Here is a 15,636-nt window from a genome sequence, read left to right on the forward strand (position 1 = left end):
TTTTGTGGAACATTCATGTCAAAAAGTCCCGTATCAAGAGGCAATTCCATCACATCCCCTCTAGCACAGTGGACCTGTATTTAAATGTTCATTTAATTTTGTTGTTTATGTCCAGTGACGTTGACAGCTGAAGGTGAGCTGGCTATCTTCACTCAACCACAGAACAAGCTGACAATCTTCTTGGATCTCAGAGATGCTCAGCCTGTGATGAGAGTACAGTGGTACCTCGGGTTAAGTACTTAATTTGTTCCGGAGGTCCATTCTTAACCTGAAACTGTTCTTAACCTGAAGCACCACTTTAGCTAATGGGGCCTCCCGCTGCTGCCATGCTGCCGGAGCATGATTTCTGTTCTCATCCTGAAGCCAAGTTCTTAACCCGAGGTACTATTTCTGGGTTAGCGGAGTCTGTAACCTGAAGCGTATGTAACCCAAGGTACCACTGTACATACCAGGTTTTTGTGATAGATCAGCTTTAGGAGAACAGGCAAAGAAGGGTTATCAATGACTCAGCTTTGCCACGAGTTCCAAAAATTTCCCTTTCCGAATCCCCTCTGTCACCACCTCATTCTCTTTTGGCTAAAGACCACCCACATGGTGGTGATGGTACTCATCCTAACTTCCAAACTGTTGCTGCCCCACATTTTCACCTAGCTCTTCATGTTAAGTCTCTTGTGTTTCTCTTCTTTTGGCCATGCACTAGCTAGAGCTAGTGTGGTGTAGTGGTTAAGAGCGGTGGACTCGTAATCTGGTGAACTGAGTTCGATTCTCCGCTCCTCCACATGCAGCTGCTGGGTGACCTTGGGCTAGTCACACTTCTCTGAAGTTTCTCAGCCTCACTCACCTCACAGAGTGTTTGTTGTGGGGGAGGAAGGGAAAGGAGATTGTGAGCCACTTTGATACTCTTTAGGGTAGGGATAAAGCGGGATATCAAATCCAAACTCTTCTCTGCTTGCTGCCTCCTACCACTCACATTCTACTAGAATTTCCTTTTTCTTGGGTTGTTTCCTTCAAACCTTTTCCAGAACATCAGCTTTCTTCACCCCTCACCTCAATCTCCACAGTTCTGTCTGCTTTCTTCTCTGGTCTCTGTCTTCTTCCTGCCCTACCTTTAGCTATGGCTAAACAAGACTAATCAGAACAAGGGGTCTATAACTATTTATATATTAGAGGGAATTTCAATACCTAGTTTTCATAATGCTTCCATATTCTGTAAATAATGGCACTAACCTTAGAAGTTATTCTGAATTGTGTGAAGTCAACTATTGGCAGATTTCAACTACGCAGATACCTACACATTCCATGTTTTCTGGAAAATGGCTTAGTTATTCTGTGCATGAAGTTTGCAAAACTGAATGTTTTAGCATTGGTATTGAAGAGATCTTTCCATTCCATGCAAACAAATTATTACAGTCATGATTTTTTTTATTGACAAATACTGGGGAGTTTATTGCCCTTGTGAATAAAGGTTTCACATACTAGCTCCAGAGCTAAACATACAAATTCAGCTGATTACACTAAACAAGCTCTTTTGGAATGTGTGCTGTTGAATTCTAGCCTAAGTACAGTAAAGACCAGCTATACCACATGCTGTTCAGACAGTTAACACAAACTATAAATTATGGAAACTTCATGGAAGTGGAGGCCATGCTGTGAGGTTTAAAATCAGAACCTTTAATGCCATTGTAGCTGGTTGGTTGACCTTTAGTGGAAAAGCTGAGTGGGCAAAGAGCATGACAGATGATCTGGTTGTCTGTATTTAAAAAAACTGGCTATAGAGAGTCACATATACACACACAAAAACCTCATGGCTGGTTTGGTTTATTGGTTTGACATTATAACAACCTGAATTGACATATATGTAAGCTGTTAAAATCATTAATAGAGCTACATGAAAACAGATTATACACGCAAGCTCCCAATCACATCAGCCACACGAAGGTACATCAAGAGCACAGTTCTAAGATAAAACCAAATGTGAAGAGGTAAACTTGTTACTTTGAAGCAAGTCCCACCAATTTCAGTGACACCTTAGTAACTGGTCTAGGATCAGAATTGAAATACAAACATAAAAAGATAACCATTTACAATTTATGGTTCAAATGCTGCTTTTGCTTATACTTGAGATGTATGAAAAGTACTAAATTCAAGTTGCAAGCAAGAAAAATAATACTGGTCAGAAGAGTAAGAATTTACTTTCTGCGCAAGCAGAAGAAACACAGCATTTTAAAAGCTGACTATCAGTTTTTCTATTCACTACCAAACACACCTAGACTAAAATAAAGCATTTCCACTTTTTAAAAAGTCACAAAAAATTAGTAAAGATTCTCAAAAGTGAAATGAAATCATGAAAGTCAGCTGGACATAGACTGGAATGTTCCAGAGGAGGGAAAAAAGCTAACTGCTTATATTGAACTGAACAGAACCAACGTTTAAAGGGATGTTCTTTGAAGCCCGAAAATATTAATGCTGATGAAATCCTTTCTTAACTCTTCAGAATGCTGTACATTTCCTTGGTAGCTTCAAGCATCAATCAGCACAAAAAGCTGTATTGTCATTCCCATTTTTTTAAAAAAAGATCGTTTTGACAATGCAGATTTTGCTGTAACATTAAACACACTAACAGAATTATACTTCTATTTTATTCCACTAAAATCTAAGTAGTATAGCGTTTCCCCAGTTTTACTGTATTGAAATTAACGTTGAAAATAAAACCATTTTTTCCTTAAATTGGCAAACCTCTTTTTTTGCATTTAAGTCTCTTTTTTCTGTTTCTTGTCTTCAGCCTTCTCCATGTGTTTCTGTAACAAACAAAGGGAGGATTGGATTGTAATTTGTTTCTGTTGCCTGGATTTTGTTTCAATGGCATCATAAGCAACATTCCATAATTTTTTCAAATTTAAGCTTGCTGCATCTCATGTTAAATCAAGTACTAAGGTTGATGTGTACATTGGGCATAATCCAGTCTCTATACTTTGACCACAATGGGATGTCCAAGTTCCAATTTGGGCTGGATTGCATATGACACGGCGTATGCATGAGCTTCTGAACTAGGTGGTGTAGAATAACTTGAGATTAAATTTGCCACTTAAAATAAACCAGAGCCTTAACAAAGAGCTACTTATCCTCAGATTTTAATTAAGCTTCTTCCAATAGCTGCATGAAGGTGAGAAATTCTACCTTACCTTCAACTTCTGATAATGTGCAAGGCTGCTGCAGTGGACCTTTTTTGCAGCATCTTCATTGGTGTAGAACAAGGAACACAACTTGCAGTAAAATCCAGTTCGGGGCACCACAAAGCTCACACCTAGATAGAAACATGCACATAATTGCAAATCTGATCCAGAACAGAAGTGCCAGAAAGAGAGTCCCAAAGTTCCCTCTGTACTGAATAGGTGATCTGTAAATCAGTAGTCTTTGTACTGGCTACACATGCATCCTTGCCTTTAAAATGCTCTTAAATAAAATGGTTTGGTTCACACCTCACGGAACTGTTATTTAATGTGATATAAATGGAATACGACCGAGTCCGGCAGTCTCAGAACATACACTTCCTTCTTCTCTTCCAACGCAATCAGGGGAGTTTGGAAGAAGTTTGTTGTTTGTACTGACAAACTGTGGTTAACATTGACTAGGGTTTACATGAAGCTAGTCACTTTGAAAACAAAAATAACCATAGTAAGTTAGTCTTATATTTATGTAATTAGCATGGTGCCCAATACCTGTGGATCTCAGGATGATTCACAACATAAAACCACAACTTATTTACATTCAATGAACTGCAGTTAAGCAAAACTTCTGAACTTCTAGCTGTGTGTGCGCTTTAAGGCTGACTGCAGTTTAATTAAAAGGTAAAGGTAAAGGACCCCTGACAGTTAAGTCCAGTTGTGAACGACTCTGGGGTTGTGGCACTTATCTTGCTTTACAGGCCAAGGGAGCCGACATTTGTCCACAGACAGTTTTTTTCGGGTCATGTGGCCAGCATGACGAAGCCGCTTCTGGCAAAACCAGAGCAGTGCACTGAAACGCCGTTTACCTTCCTGTTGGAGCGGTACCTATTTATCTACTTGTACTTTGACGTGCTTTCGAACTGCTAGGTGAGCAGGAGCTGGGACCGAGCAACGGGAGCTCACCCCATCGCGGGGATTCAAACCGCCAACCTTCCGATCGGCAAGCCCTAGGCTCTGTGGTTTAGACCACAGCGCCACCTGCGTCTCTTCAGTTTAATTACATCATACTAAACTATGGCTTGGCATGATGTGCACATATGTTGTATTGTATTTAGTGATTTAACAGTTTGTGCCCATAAGGTTTTGATGATTGAGCCTGAACTGACTGGCAAATTCTAAGCTAATACCTCTTTAGCAAAGGAAGTCTCTTTCTTGTGGTCCATTTGTGGGATGTAAACACAGGAGCAGTCAATGACAACATTCCTAGAGTGTACATGTTAGAACATGGGGAGGGATGTCTGTCTAGCAAGCAGGTAAACTTCCTGGGGACGGACTTCCTCCGCATGTGGCCAGAGGTGGGTGTGGCCTCACCTGTGCAGGTAAATGATAAAAGCACAGGGCAGCCAGCCATCTCTCTCTCTGCCATCTTCCTTCGATGAGGAAACATCTAAGGATGCTCTCTTGGCTCTCAGCCAAGAGAGGAGATAAGGACTATCTTGCTACAAGATAGATTCTATGTAACCTTTTTTAAGCTGTCTGCCTTCTGGGATCATATTGTGAACAGGACGTGAGTAAACTCTTTTATACTTTTATAAAGACTGTGTTGTGTCTTGTATTTTAAGAGGGAACAAAGGGGAAATTACCAGAGTATTTATTATAGAGGTTCTAGCGAACCTGTGCAGACGTTACTGTTGCGAACTTAAAGGGGAATGTCGTAAACTCTGCTGATATTTTGGGAACTTGTTAGCACAAGTTGGATTAGGATATAATCTCACAATATATCCTCTCCTGCACCCCAGAACATTCCCACACCATTTACAACACATGTTACATTAGAGGAGGATGAAGCATTCTTACCAACAGGAACACTTGGCTGATACGGTCCGATCCTATTTTCATCCGGAGTGGCCTGTGCGTCATGGGCAGTCTGACTTTCTTGCCCTTCTGTGTTTTCTTTTTTATCTTGTTCTTCTGACACTGTGCTGTCTGTCACCTCGGATGATTCTGACTTCAAATTCTCATTTTTAGCACCATTTTCCAGTGCCTCGTTTTCTTGCTGCCCTTCTTCTGTGTTTACAGTCTGAGTTTCTGTTATGCTGCCCTCAGTTTTTACAGCAGATGTAATACCAGATTTACGTTTTTGGTGTTCTAAATCTTCTTCATCACCAACTTCATCAAGAGTCACAAAGCCTTCCATGCTCCTTGGAAATCCACCTACATGTCGCTATTGAGACAATTTATTTTCATTTATTACATTAGATATGGCTTTTCTCAAATCAAGCTATCTCATTTAAAATACACACTTGAAGTCCAATAGGGTAATTCCATCACATGCAAACACCCACTTTTATTTCCCTCTCTAGGAAGTGCTCCTCAAAAGAGATGACTTTTGGAGTGGTCGGGTACCAAAGACTATACCAATGGCCAGAGTTTAGGCCCAGCCACAGTGCAAAACTGGGTCAGGGCTCAGTATCTCCCCACTTTGCGAGCAACAGGAATGGGCAAGGAGCACAAGAAGGAACCATGTAGGCAACAAACTCCCACAAGGAAAATGTTCCTGTGGTGAAGCACTAGGAATCTGGCACTTTCCTTGAACAAATACTACTTATTTATTTGCTTGCACTGGTGAAAGCGTTCTCTCCGGATCCCTAGGGCAGGGTTGCCTCCCTCCTAAACTTGTGACTTTCAAAGTTTAGGTTTGTAATTCATTTGAGTACCTTGCAGATTGTCACTACGTATCTTTGTTTCATGGTCAGAGATGAAGCAAGCTAGGGACTTGCACATGGTCTCATGAGTAAGTAATAAAATGAGGGGGGGAAATACTTTTTACAGGACAGGATACTGCTGCAGACTACAGTCATCTATACCACCCAAAACAGTTATGGGGTGTATGCACACAGACTACACAAGAAGCTTCCTTTCTGAAACCCTTATTAAGATATCAAGTTACGAGGGGCACCTTTTCTCGAAAGGCGGAAAGTTTTTTGTGGCAAGAAATAATCTGATGGTGAAGCATAAACTTATTCCAAATGATTGTTTTCTGTTTACCTTTTTGAGTTTTTTTGCCGCTGATGTAGCTGTAGAATTGTCTTCAGGTTTTGCAGTAGCATCATCACCAGCTGCCTCCTTTTGTTCAGAAGCCACATCACCCAAGTTAGCTACATCCGTATCATCTGCAGCTGAGCTCCCACTCTCTAGTAAAGCTGCTGCCTCCTCCTCATCCACTAATAGTTCATCTTCAGATTCAAGGAGTAAACTTGGTTCCTCCTGGTCTGCCTGATCATTCTCCTTTGTATCTGCCTCATCTCTTTTCTCTTCTTTATCTTCAGTGCTATTGCTTTCCATTTTGTCATTATCTTCAGTCTTACATTTTTTCTCACTTCCAGAGTCTTTGCTATCTGGAGAAAGACCTCTTTTTCTATAAAAAGAAAGGGGGAAATCTTGCTTACCCATTTCCTTTCTGTATTTTTTAAACAAACTCAAGCTACCAGAAAGATTATTACCTTGGTTTATCTTTCTTCAGCAGATCTACTCCTTTGTTGGGAATCTGTAATAAGAATAATGATGTCAGTTGGTTAGAGCATAGTGCTGATAACAACAAGGGTTGCAGGTTTGATCCCTGTAAGGGACAGCTGCGTATTCCGGCATTGCAAGGGGTTGGACTAGATCAGGCACCCCCAAACTCGGCCCTCCAGATGTTTTGAGACTACAACTCCCATCATTCCTAGCTATCAGGACCAGTGGTCAGGGATGCCTGGACTAGATGATCCTCAGGGTTCCCTTCCAACTCTTTATAAAGGACTTTGTGGATTTCTGTATTAGGAGCTGCGCACAGCTATTCAAGTGAAAATGGTTCCAGTCTTCAAGGCATATGAAAACACAGCTGAAGTAAGAACTGCCACAAACTGCAAGACTTCAGTTATTTTCTTATATGCACCATGGTATTCAGGATGGGGCTTCTCCCTATTCTTATTAACTATAAGCGGTAACCGTGTGGATGCCAGATGTACAGGATGTGGAATTATGTCTCCCTGTCTATAAGCTACAGGAACAGGAAAAATTGCATTTCGCATGAGCAGAACTTGTGAGAAGTTATATAATCACCGTTACCAAGAACATTCAGCACAACAGTTGAAATTCATATAAAACATTAAAAAAAGAGCATTTTTCCAAATGTATCACCACTGGCTCTGGCTTGAATCAACCTTGGATTCTTCAGTGATCTCCAGATCCCTAGGCAAGTGGCAGCAACACTAGTCAGAGGCTTTTACACTAACTATTAAGAAAACATTAAACACTTTGGTTGTTTTCAACCAAGTCCTACTCAGAGTAGAAAATGTCAGTGTCTCCTGACTGGTCAGTCGGGGCAAGCATTTCCATCTGTCATGTGGAATGACGGCCCCCTTCTCTCATAACACTGCAGACCAGATCTGGGGGAAGAGAGGCGGGGGAACCCCTTTGTGCTGGCTTCCACTAGCACACCAAGTTATTTGAATATGGGCCACTTAAGTTAATAAACCTAAGTCAGTGTCCATTCAATGGGTCTACTCTGCATAAGACTGGTGTAGAGTATCACATTTCATATTACAACATTACTTACTGAACAAATACTCAAAATGAAAACTTACTCCAGCACATGGTACCCACCCTTAGTACTAGTTTCTTGTATTTTTCAGACAAATCTACTTTCACACATCTTCCCTGGAACCAAAGGGCTTTGTTGGAGCAGTGCTCCATCATTGCTTCAGCATCTTCTCTGGTCTCCATTTCTATGAATGCCTATGGATGAGAGTAAAGAGATTTCAGGGTCCAATATTTCAATAGGATTCTCCTACAAAGTTAAACCTAGGTAAATCACTAAAATTACAGAAACCCCACTGGTGGAAGGATAAAGTTGATGAGCTTGCTTTTTGCCTCAAACTCTTGGAAGAGGGGTGCCTAAATGCTTTCTACGCTATCAGCCAATGGAACTCGCAATGAAACTCACAATATAGTGGTGTCATATACCAAAATGAGGCTATAAAGATGAGATGTGGAGAAACAAGTAGACGTTTTGGCCCAGCTTCCATTTTCCACCCCCAATCTTGCCTGATGCCCTTGGTTCTTTCGCCTGGTCTATTCACACATAGGTATGAAATATCTTTTACAAGAATCTACTCAACATCTATTTGTGGGGAGCACATGCCCATCTCTCCATGGAAGTGATGTTGTAAGCCTTAGTTTCAGTGTTTCATGTAAGCACCTATTTTTCTTCTATGATGTTACCAAAATGCTTAAGAATGCTTTACTAAACAACATTTTACTAAATATACCTAAGGACTGGTTTCTAGTTATGCAAGCATTGTATAAATTACCTGACTCTTCATTCTCATCAGTATGTAATTCTTTATTTTTCCATAGGGCTCAGCTAGTTTAAGTACAGCATTGTCAGAATATCCTGAATGCGGCAGATTGCTGAGATGGATCACACGACCAAGTTCTTGTTTCGGAGGCTCAAATTTTTGGTTAGGCTTCGCTTCTGGTTTCTAAGAAGTTGAGAGAATATTTCAGTAATCCATTTTATATATATATATATATATATACATATATAAAAAATTAGACCTTAGTTTAATGTCAGAAACTAAAGCACAGAATGCAGATTGTACGTTACAAGTGGAAATGCAAAATTAATGGAACTGACTTTACCTTTATTCTTTTATATTTCTGCGATAAATGGACTCTCACGGGTTTGCCGAACACTAAGGCTGGGGCTGCTGAATAATACTCTACTGCAGCTTGTGCATCTTCAGTAGTAGACATTTCAATGAATGCCTGAAATTGCAGAAGATAAATAAATTTTGGTGTCCCTCTTGAAGAGGAACTACGTCTAAGAATGAAATATGAGCAAAAATGAAATACAAAAATACTGTAGCCTTTAAGCTGTCAAGGGAGCATCAATAAGTACTGTACGTTTTCTATAGCATTTCTAAAGCACGGTTAAGTGTTGCAAATCCAATCAGCATCCACTTAATAATACTGTTATTTGCAAGCCACTCTTAAGATCCTTTCTGGATAAAGAATGGGATACGAATTCTTTAAATAATGTTGAAACATCTGATTTTACACCAGGAATGGGCAACCGGATGTTGAAAACTACTTTAAAACAGTTTCAGTCTTGCATATTAAAGTTTCTCCTTGCAACTATTCAGACTAGAAAATTACTTTGACATCACAAAGCCTTGGCTCCCAAGTACAAGAGAGAGTTTGGGGTCATACACTTCCCTCTCCTGGTTAAAATTCTGATTTTGTGCACAGAGGCACCGTAATTGCTGCAGTTCAAGAAATTGCTTGTCAAATTAGAATAGAGCAACATTTGAAGTATTTTCCCCCCAAGTAATGTCACGCTGTAACACCCTTCTACATGATTTTAACACTTACTTCGTTAATTTTGTTCAAGATTAGGTGATTTGTAATTATTCCAAATGGTTCAACAAGTTGCAGTAGCTGATATCTCAGGTTTTTCCCTCTCTGAAAATCCATGATGTGCACAACTCTGCTTGTTTCCTGTTAATGACAAGTAGTAGCATTCAATAAATTAAATTGTTAAGCTAAGTAAATGTTAAATTACCATCCCATTTTGGAACATGATCTCTTCTGGCTGATTTTGTGATGAACCAGTCAATGCCAACATTTAAAAACAGAATATTTCATCTCAGTCTGATGAGTGTGAAGTAATTGGTGGGGGACCTAATTAGCAGGAAAGCAAATGGTCTCAGAAAGCTTGCAGATGTTGGTCTTAATTGTAAAAAAATGTTTGGCATGGATGCCTTGAATAGAGACTTGGAAAAAACCATCACTGAGATCTTGTCTCAAAGCCAGTTAATGTGTATCATGTTCTCAGCTGTTTCGGCAACATTACATCAAACTGCAGGTAAATACAGGCTGCAGGTTCACAGGGTAGAATCCTTTTCCAAACTCTTTTTTAAAAGTGATTTTTAGTGGAAGAACAAACATCCCACTGATATAAGAATCAGAGACGCAGGGTGTATATTTTAACCACGTTTCAAATAGTAATTGCCTTGAACCTATTAGAAAGACAGAATGCTTCACTAAGTAGTTTTATGTGTAGTTAAAGGTAAAGGGACGCCCAGTCACGGACGACTCTGGGGTCGCAGCACTCATCTTGCTTTACTGGCCAAGGGAGCCGGTGTACAGCTTCTGGGTCATGTGGCCAACATGACTAAGCCGCTTCTGGCGAACCAGAGAAGCGTACAGAAATGCCGTTTACCTTCCCGCCGGAGTGACACCTATTTATCTACTTGCACTCTGACGTGCTTTCGAACAGCTAGGTTGACAGGAGCAGGGACCAAGCAACGGGAGCTCACCCCGTCGCAGGGATTCAAACCGCCGACCTTCTGATCGGCAAGCCCTAGACTCTGTGGTTTAACCCACAGCACCACTCGCATCCCTTTTATATACAGTTCCTGTGTTGCTATACCTTACAATCCCTGTGTTCTCTTAGCCATAATCAAGAAATCCTATCTAACCCTGAAAGTGGCACAAATGGTCATTATGGAGGTTGCTCCAAGCTTGTTTTGGTTAACATTGGCAAACCCAATCTCTCCTTGAGGCTTCCTAAGAGGCTCAGAGACAAGAAGGGGTGAAAGAGTGAGACAGAGAATGTAAACAAGTTCTGAACACAGGCTTGGTTACCAGAGTAACGTGTGACATCCATAACCTAACATGGTCAAATGACCTAGGCACTTCTGGGCATCCTCAGGTAAAAGCAATAGCGGGGGAGGGGGAAAGAGCTGAAAGCAGGAAGACGCCATACGTGTCTACTATCCAATGACTTGTGACCTTTCTTGACGTATGTAAAGGGGATATTTTGTGCCCAAGAATGTTTTATGACTATTTGTGTGCTGTGTCTGAACTACTATATATAAGCTTTTGTTCTGGAGTGCTTCAGGTTAGACTTTTTAAACCAGTATGTTGAGTTGAGCTCTGCAATAGCTGTAATAACTGGATGCTAGACTTGAAATTAGTTTCCTTGGTTCTGTGGTTTATTTAAAAGGTGGTCCCTCACCTGGGTAACAAACAGAGGTGGTATAGAAGTGAATTCTTTCCACACTGCAGCCTGGGCACAACTGACTACCTAAGTGAGATGTAGACCCTCATTAACAATATTTATTGTCTAAAACAACCACAGACACAGTGGAAATATCTGTCTTTATAGAGCAGTTCCTATGTCAATACTAACCACTCTGCCTTTCTGCAGGTGCCTTGGTCCTTGCATACTTCCATTTCCAGACCCTTAAAATAAACACAGTGGGGGAGAGAAAAGGGGAACAGGAAGGGAGGGAGAACAAAAACAATGATTATAATTCACAAGATTGTTGGAACTGTGACATATCACAACGTTAAATTCTTTCATATGTGTTGTAATCTTGAGTAGAGTATGTAACAAAATGTGGCCTAGTTCAGTAGGGCACTGAATCCAATCAGAGGCGAGATCCAGAACTGACCCATCCTTTGTGGGTCATTTTGACAGCTGGGTTCCCCAATCTGTCAGTCACCAGACTCATATGACAACAGGTGATTCAAAGTGCAAGCTGCAGGAGAAGACTTATCTCTGATTTTAGCACAGTGGTGCTTAGCACTCAGATTCGAGGTAAGCCTCTCACTGCTCATTGACAGTTTGCTTTATAGTACTGCTATGGATTTCTTGAGATTCCCATTTTCTGTCTTCTGATTGGAGGTAAGACTCTCACTGCTCTTTGACAGTTTGCTTTATAGTAGTGTTATGGATTTCTTGAGATTCACATTTTCTGTCTTCTGATGTCCTAAGAACACCCAGCCCCCAATGAGGAAACATTATTGGAAATTTTATTCTTTATTGGCAAAGCACTTGATTGCATCAGCTCCTATGGTGCAAGAATTACATGTACCATTCCTACTAAATAGCTAATTCTTCAAACTTTTGTTGATCTGGACAGTTGGAGCAACAGTGCTAGCATGCCTCCATCAGCACATTTAAAACCCCTCTCTTCTGATGCAGTGGGTGCAAGCAACCATCGACTTCTCCTGTGTGGCAGCTCCAGATGCTACTGTCACTTTATGTCCCTCTTTGTCCTTGGGAGACAGTGGGAGAGGGGATGGAGGAGATTCTAATGGCCCAACTCTCTCTGGTCTGTCACTTCAATCGATGCGTTATTCTGCAACTCAGGATGGGCCTGTGCAACATCCTGTTGGGAATCTGCATACGTGCAGCTACACACAGAGAGTCAATTAGGGGTTGGCCAACAGCCAAGGGCAATGTGAAGGAGTAAGTCTGCCTGGTGATACAGAGGCGTGGAGACAGCTCCACGATTGGTCAAGCTCTCTCACGGGAATAATGATTAATGGCCTACTAACTGGAATGTGTGTTAGTACGAGTTCGAGTGCAGGAGTTTTGAGTCATGTATGAGAGAGAGCTAGCTAAAGATCCGTGTTCTGTTCTGTTCCTGTAAATAGTCCACTGTATATAGTAAACACCTAACTACAAGTTCCTGGTTCCTGCTTCGTCTATCCTGTCTGCAGCCAAGTTGCCAATTGCTTTCGTGAATTCTGCATTTACTCTGCTAGGTCTGGCTAAGGTCCTGCAACTAATCAGAAAGTTGTGAAACACCAATAGGTTTTGTCAATAGTCCCCACCCTCTCTTCCCCCATCTCTGACTGCCCAGCCTTGTCCTCTTTCCTCTGCTTCAAGGGTGGCATAAAGGTAAAGGTAAGGGTACCCCTGGCCATACGGGCCAGTCTTGACAGACTCTAGGGTTGTGCGCCCATCTCACTCAAGAGGCCGGGGGCCAGCGCTGTCCAGAGACACTTCCAGGTCACGTGGCCAGCGTGACATCGCTGCTCTGGCGAGCCAGAGCCGCACATGGAAACACCGTTTACCTTCCCGCTAGTAAGCGGTCCCTATTTATCTACTTGCACCCGGGAGTGCTTTCGAACTGCTAGGTTGGCAGGCGCTGGGACCGAACAGCGGGAGCGCACCCCGCTGCGGGGATTCGAACCGCCGACCTTTCGATCGGCAAGCCCTAGGCACTGAGGCTTTAACCCACAGCGCCACCCGCGTCCCTCAAGGGTGGCATAGAACCACGCAAATCACTGGCACCTTCCCCAGATCCTCCTCCTGCCCCCATGCCCGTCGTTTGGACTCCTGCTTATCCCTGACACTTGGATCTTAAGATATTTGCACAGCACAATTCCCTACTGACCAGCAAAGCATACTATATATAGCCAGGAACTACAAGTTTAAGAGTCCACTTCAAGATGCATTTCATAATATTACCTCTTGACCCAGCTGGTGGCGGTCCCAGATGAAATGGTGGCGGTGGCGGCCCCAGAATTCCTGGGGCAGGATTTGTTGACTGCAACATAAACGGATCACCCCTGGAAGTTCACACACAAAAAATGAATCCACATTAACCTTCAAATAAAATATTTACATAATCTTCAATCTAGTTTTGAATACAAATGCAAAGATGTCAGACTAAAAGTCAACAGGAGGCGAGCCGGAGTCGCACCACATCACAGTTTATTTTTATTTGCAGATAGTCGTGGGTATTTACTCTGCAGGCCTCTTCACGCAAATTTCAGATAAGCTTGTAGCCAATCCATTTACACATCACTTCTGACAGCGATATTCATGCATGCAGTTTGTGTGGAAACGTTCTAACAGGCGATATTAAAAACATTCCACTAGACCAGGGGTCTGCAACCTTTAAGACAAAAAGAGCCACTTGGACCCGTTTCCGAAGAAAAAAAAACTGGGAGCCGCAAAACTCGTCATTATAAAAATAACTTTTTTGTCACTTTATTATTTCTTTGTTTGAACCCTCAGAATTACTCCTCCTCATAGAAATAAACGTTAAATTAACAAGTGACCTTTTTGTGTGTGTGTGTTCCTCACTCCCCTTCAAAACAGTGACCAACGTACATGCCCCCTTTCAAAGCAGTGACTAGCGTACATGTCCCTTACAATGTAGCGGACGGGCGGGAAGGCGACGTCACAGCCAGTACAGCGCCCACCACAGTGGGGAGTGTCGGGGCGCACAATGCGCCTCCTCCCCTCGCTAGTATCTGCCCCGGAGCAACGGCAAAGGTGTAAAAGAGCCACATGTGGCTCCGGAGCCGCAGGTTGCTGACCCCTGCACTAAACTGAATACTGTTCCATGAGGATTACTGGCATTACTAGAGAAGCTGCAGAAAAGGATGTGATATGGACTGGGAGTAACATTTTGAATATCTGACAATTTTAACTCTTCTGATTACTAAAAGGTGATCCAGTGCCTTTCAGCAGGGCAATGAAATAGAGCCATTCACAATTACGCTTGGTCTAGCAGCATCTATTTTTGACAGGATGTGTCCTGGCTAATTAACTCCAGGGTGAATGACATTACAGCCGGTAATTAGACCTGTGAGAAGACGTGCGTGTTGCAACTCTCTCCCCCTAAAAGCCACCTCTGCTGATTCATGAGTGTCTAACCTTGGAGTGTACTGTAAATGTCAAGGGAGGCTTTCATGGGGCTTCCCCACAGATTTTCCTGAGAAGTGTGTTTGCGGAGAAAACCACATACATGGCTGCTGCTGCTCAGATGGAAAATGCTGCAATGTCAAATTTTTGCAAGGTGCTGGCATTATTATGCCATGTAGATGCAGACTTTAAGGCGGAAGTGGGGAAGCTCAGGTCCAGGAACCAAACCTCCAATGGGTCTACCATGAGTAAAACGTAGTTGAATGCCACCTAAGTGGCTTAGGGTGGAATTCAATGTAGAATATTGTTTTGCCAGCGCAAGCATTTCAGCTTGCTTGAGGGAATGATGTCCCCCTTCCATTCCATGTGTGCTGTTCTGGAAATATACTCCCCACTGCACTGCTCAGGTTCAAGCTAAGTGGATCATTTTCTAATCACCTAGCACTGAACCTCAGTACTATACTAGGAAACTACTCAACTAGCTCCAGAGCTCATCTGTATCATGGTATTGAGAGAAGCTGTAAACTTGTTTCCTTCTACTTGGTAGTTTTTACTTACATTCCAGGTCCAGAATCGCTTTCAGGGTTCCATTCAGGATATCTTTAAAGGAAAACAAAGTCTGTAAGATCAATGTCTGCAACTCATATTGTGGCTGGAGATTTACTATGCAGATATATTTTCCATCTTAGCACATTAATTTTTTTTAAAAAAAATGTATTCAGAAAATAAAAAACCCTCAGCATTATTAACCTTATGTTATTTCAGATGGATTATACCCAATTGTGTCCCTTTGCTGATGAAAGGTTTCTGTAGAGAAGCTTTCATGAACAGAAAGAGTAAGAAAATTTCAGATTATTCCTTCTTCAGCCTCTCAGATTTGCTCCAGAGTGTTTGGGAATAATTTTGCTGACGGAAGAGGCTACAGGAAAGGAGGAATTTGTGAACCTTGCACCCCCTTCCATTCGTGGAAGT

At 41.9% G+C, this 15,636-nt stretch overlaps 1 protein-coding gene across 2 annotated transcripts in view; it reads right to left on the bottom strand.

Moving 5' to 3' along the window:
* Positions 1–1,802: 1,802 nt before the first annotated feature.
* Positions 1,803–15,636, bottom strand: part of MATR3 (matrin 3) — a 30,808-nt gene continuing 16,974 nt past the window's right edge. For both annotated transcript variants that reach the window (XM_083435319.1, XM_083435318.1), the window contains 12 exons: positions 15,223–15,264; positions 13,480–13,580; positions 11,407–11,459; positions 9,585–9,710; positions 8,853–8,978; positions 8,522–8,692; positions 7,815–7,946; positions 6,671–6,714; positions 6,216–6,585; positions 5,025–5,391; positions 3,183–3,304; positions 1,803–2,798 (listed from right to left, as the gene is read on the bottom strand). In XM_083435319.1, coding sequence (XP_083291445.1) covers positions 2,751–2,798; positions 3,183–3,304; positions 5,025–5,391; positions 6,216–6,585; positions 6,671–6,714; positions 7,815–7,946; positions 8,522–8,692; positions 8,853–8,978; positions 9,585–9,710; positions 11,407–11,459; positions 13,480–13,580; positions 15,223–15,264 — 1,702 coding nt within the window. In that variant the 3' untranslated portion in view covers positions 1,803–2,750. The remainder of the gene's footprint in view (positions 2,799–3,182; positions 3,305–5,024; positions 5,392–6,215; positions 6,586–6,670; positions 6,715–7,814; positions 7,947–8,521; positions 8,693–8,852; positions 8,979–9,584; positions 9,711–11,406; positions 11,460–13,479; positions 13,581–15,222; positions 15,265–15,636) is intronic.

Source organism: Podarcis tiliguerta, assembly GCF_965153285.1.
Source record: "Podarcis tiliguerta genome assembly, chromosome: 3".
NCBI lineage: Eukaryota > Metazoa > Chordata > Lepidosauria > Squamata > Lacertidae > Podarcis > Podarcis tiliguerta.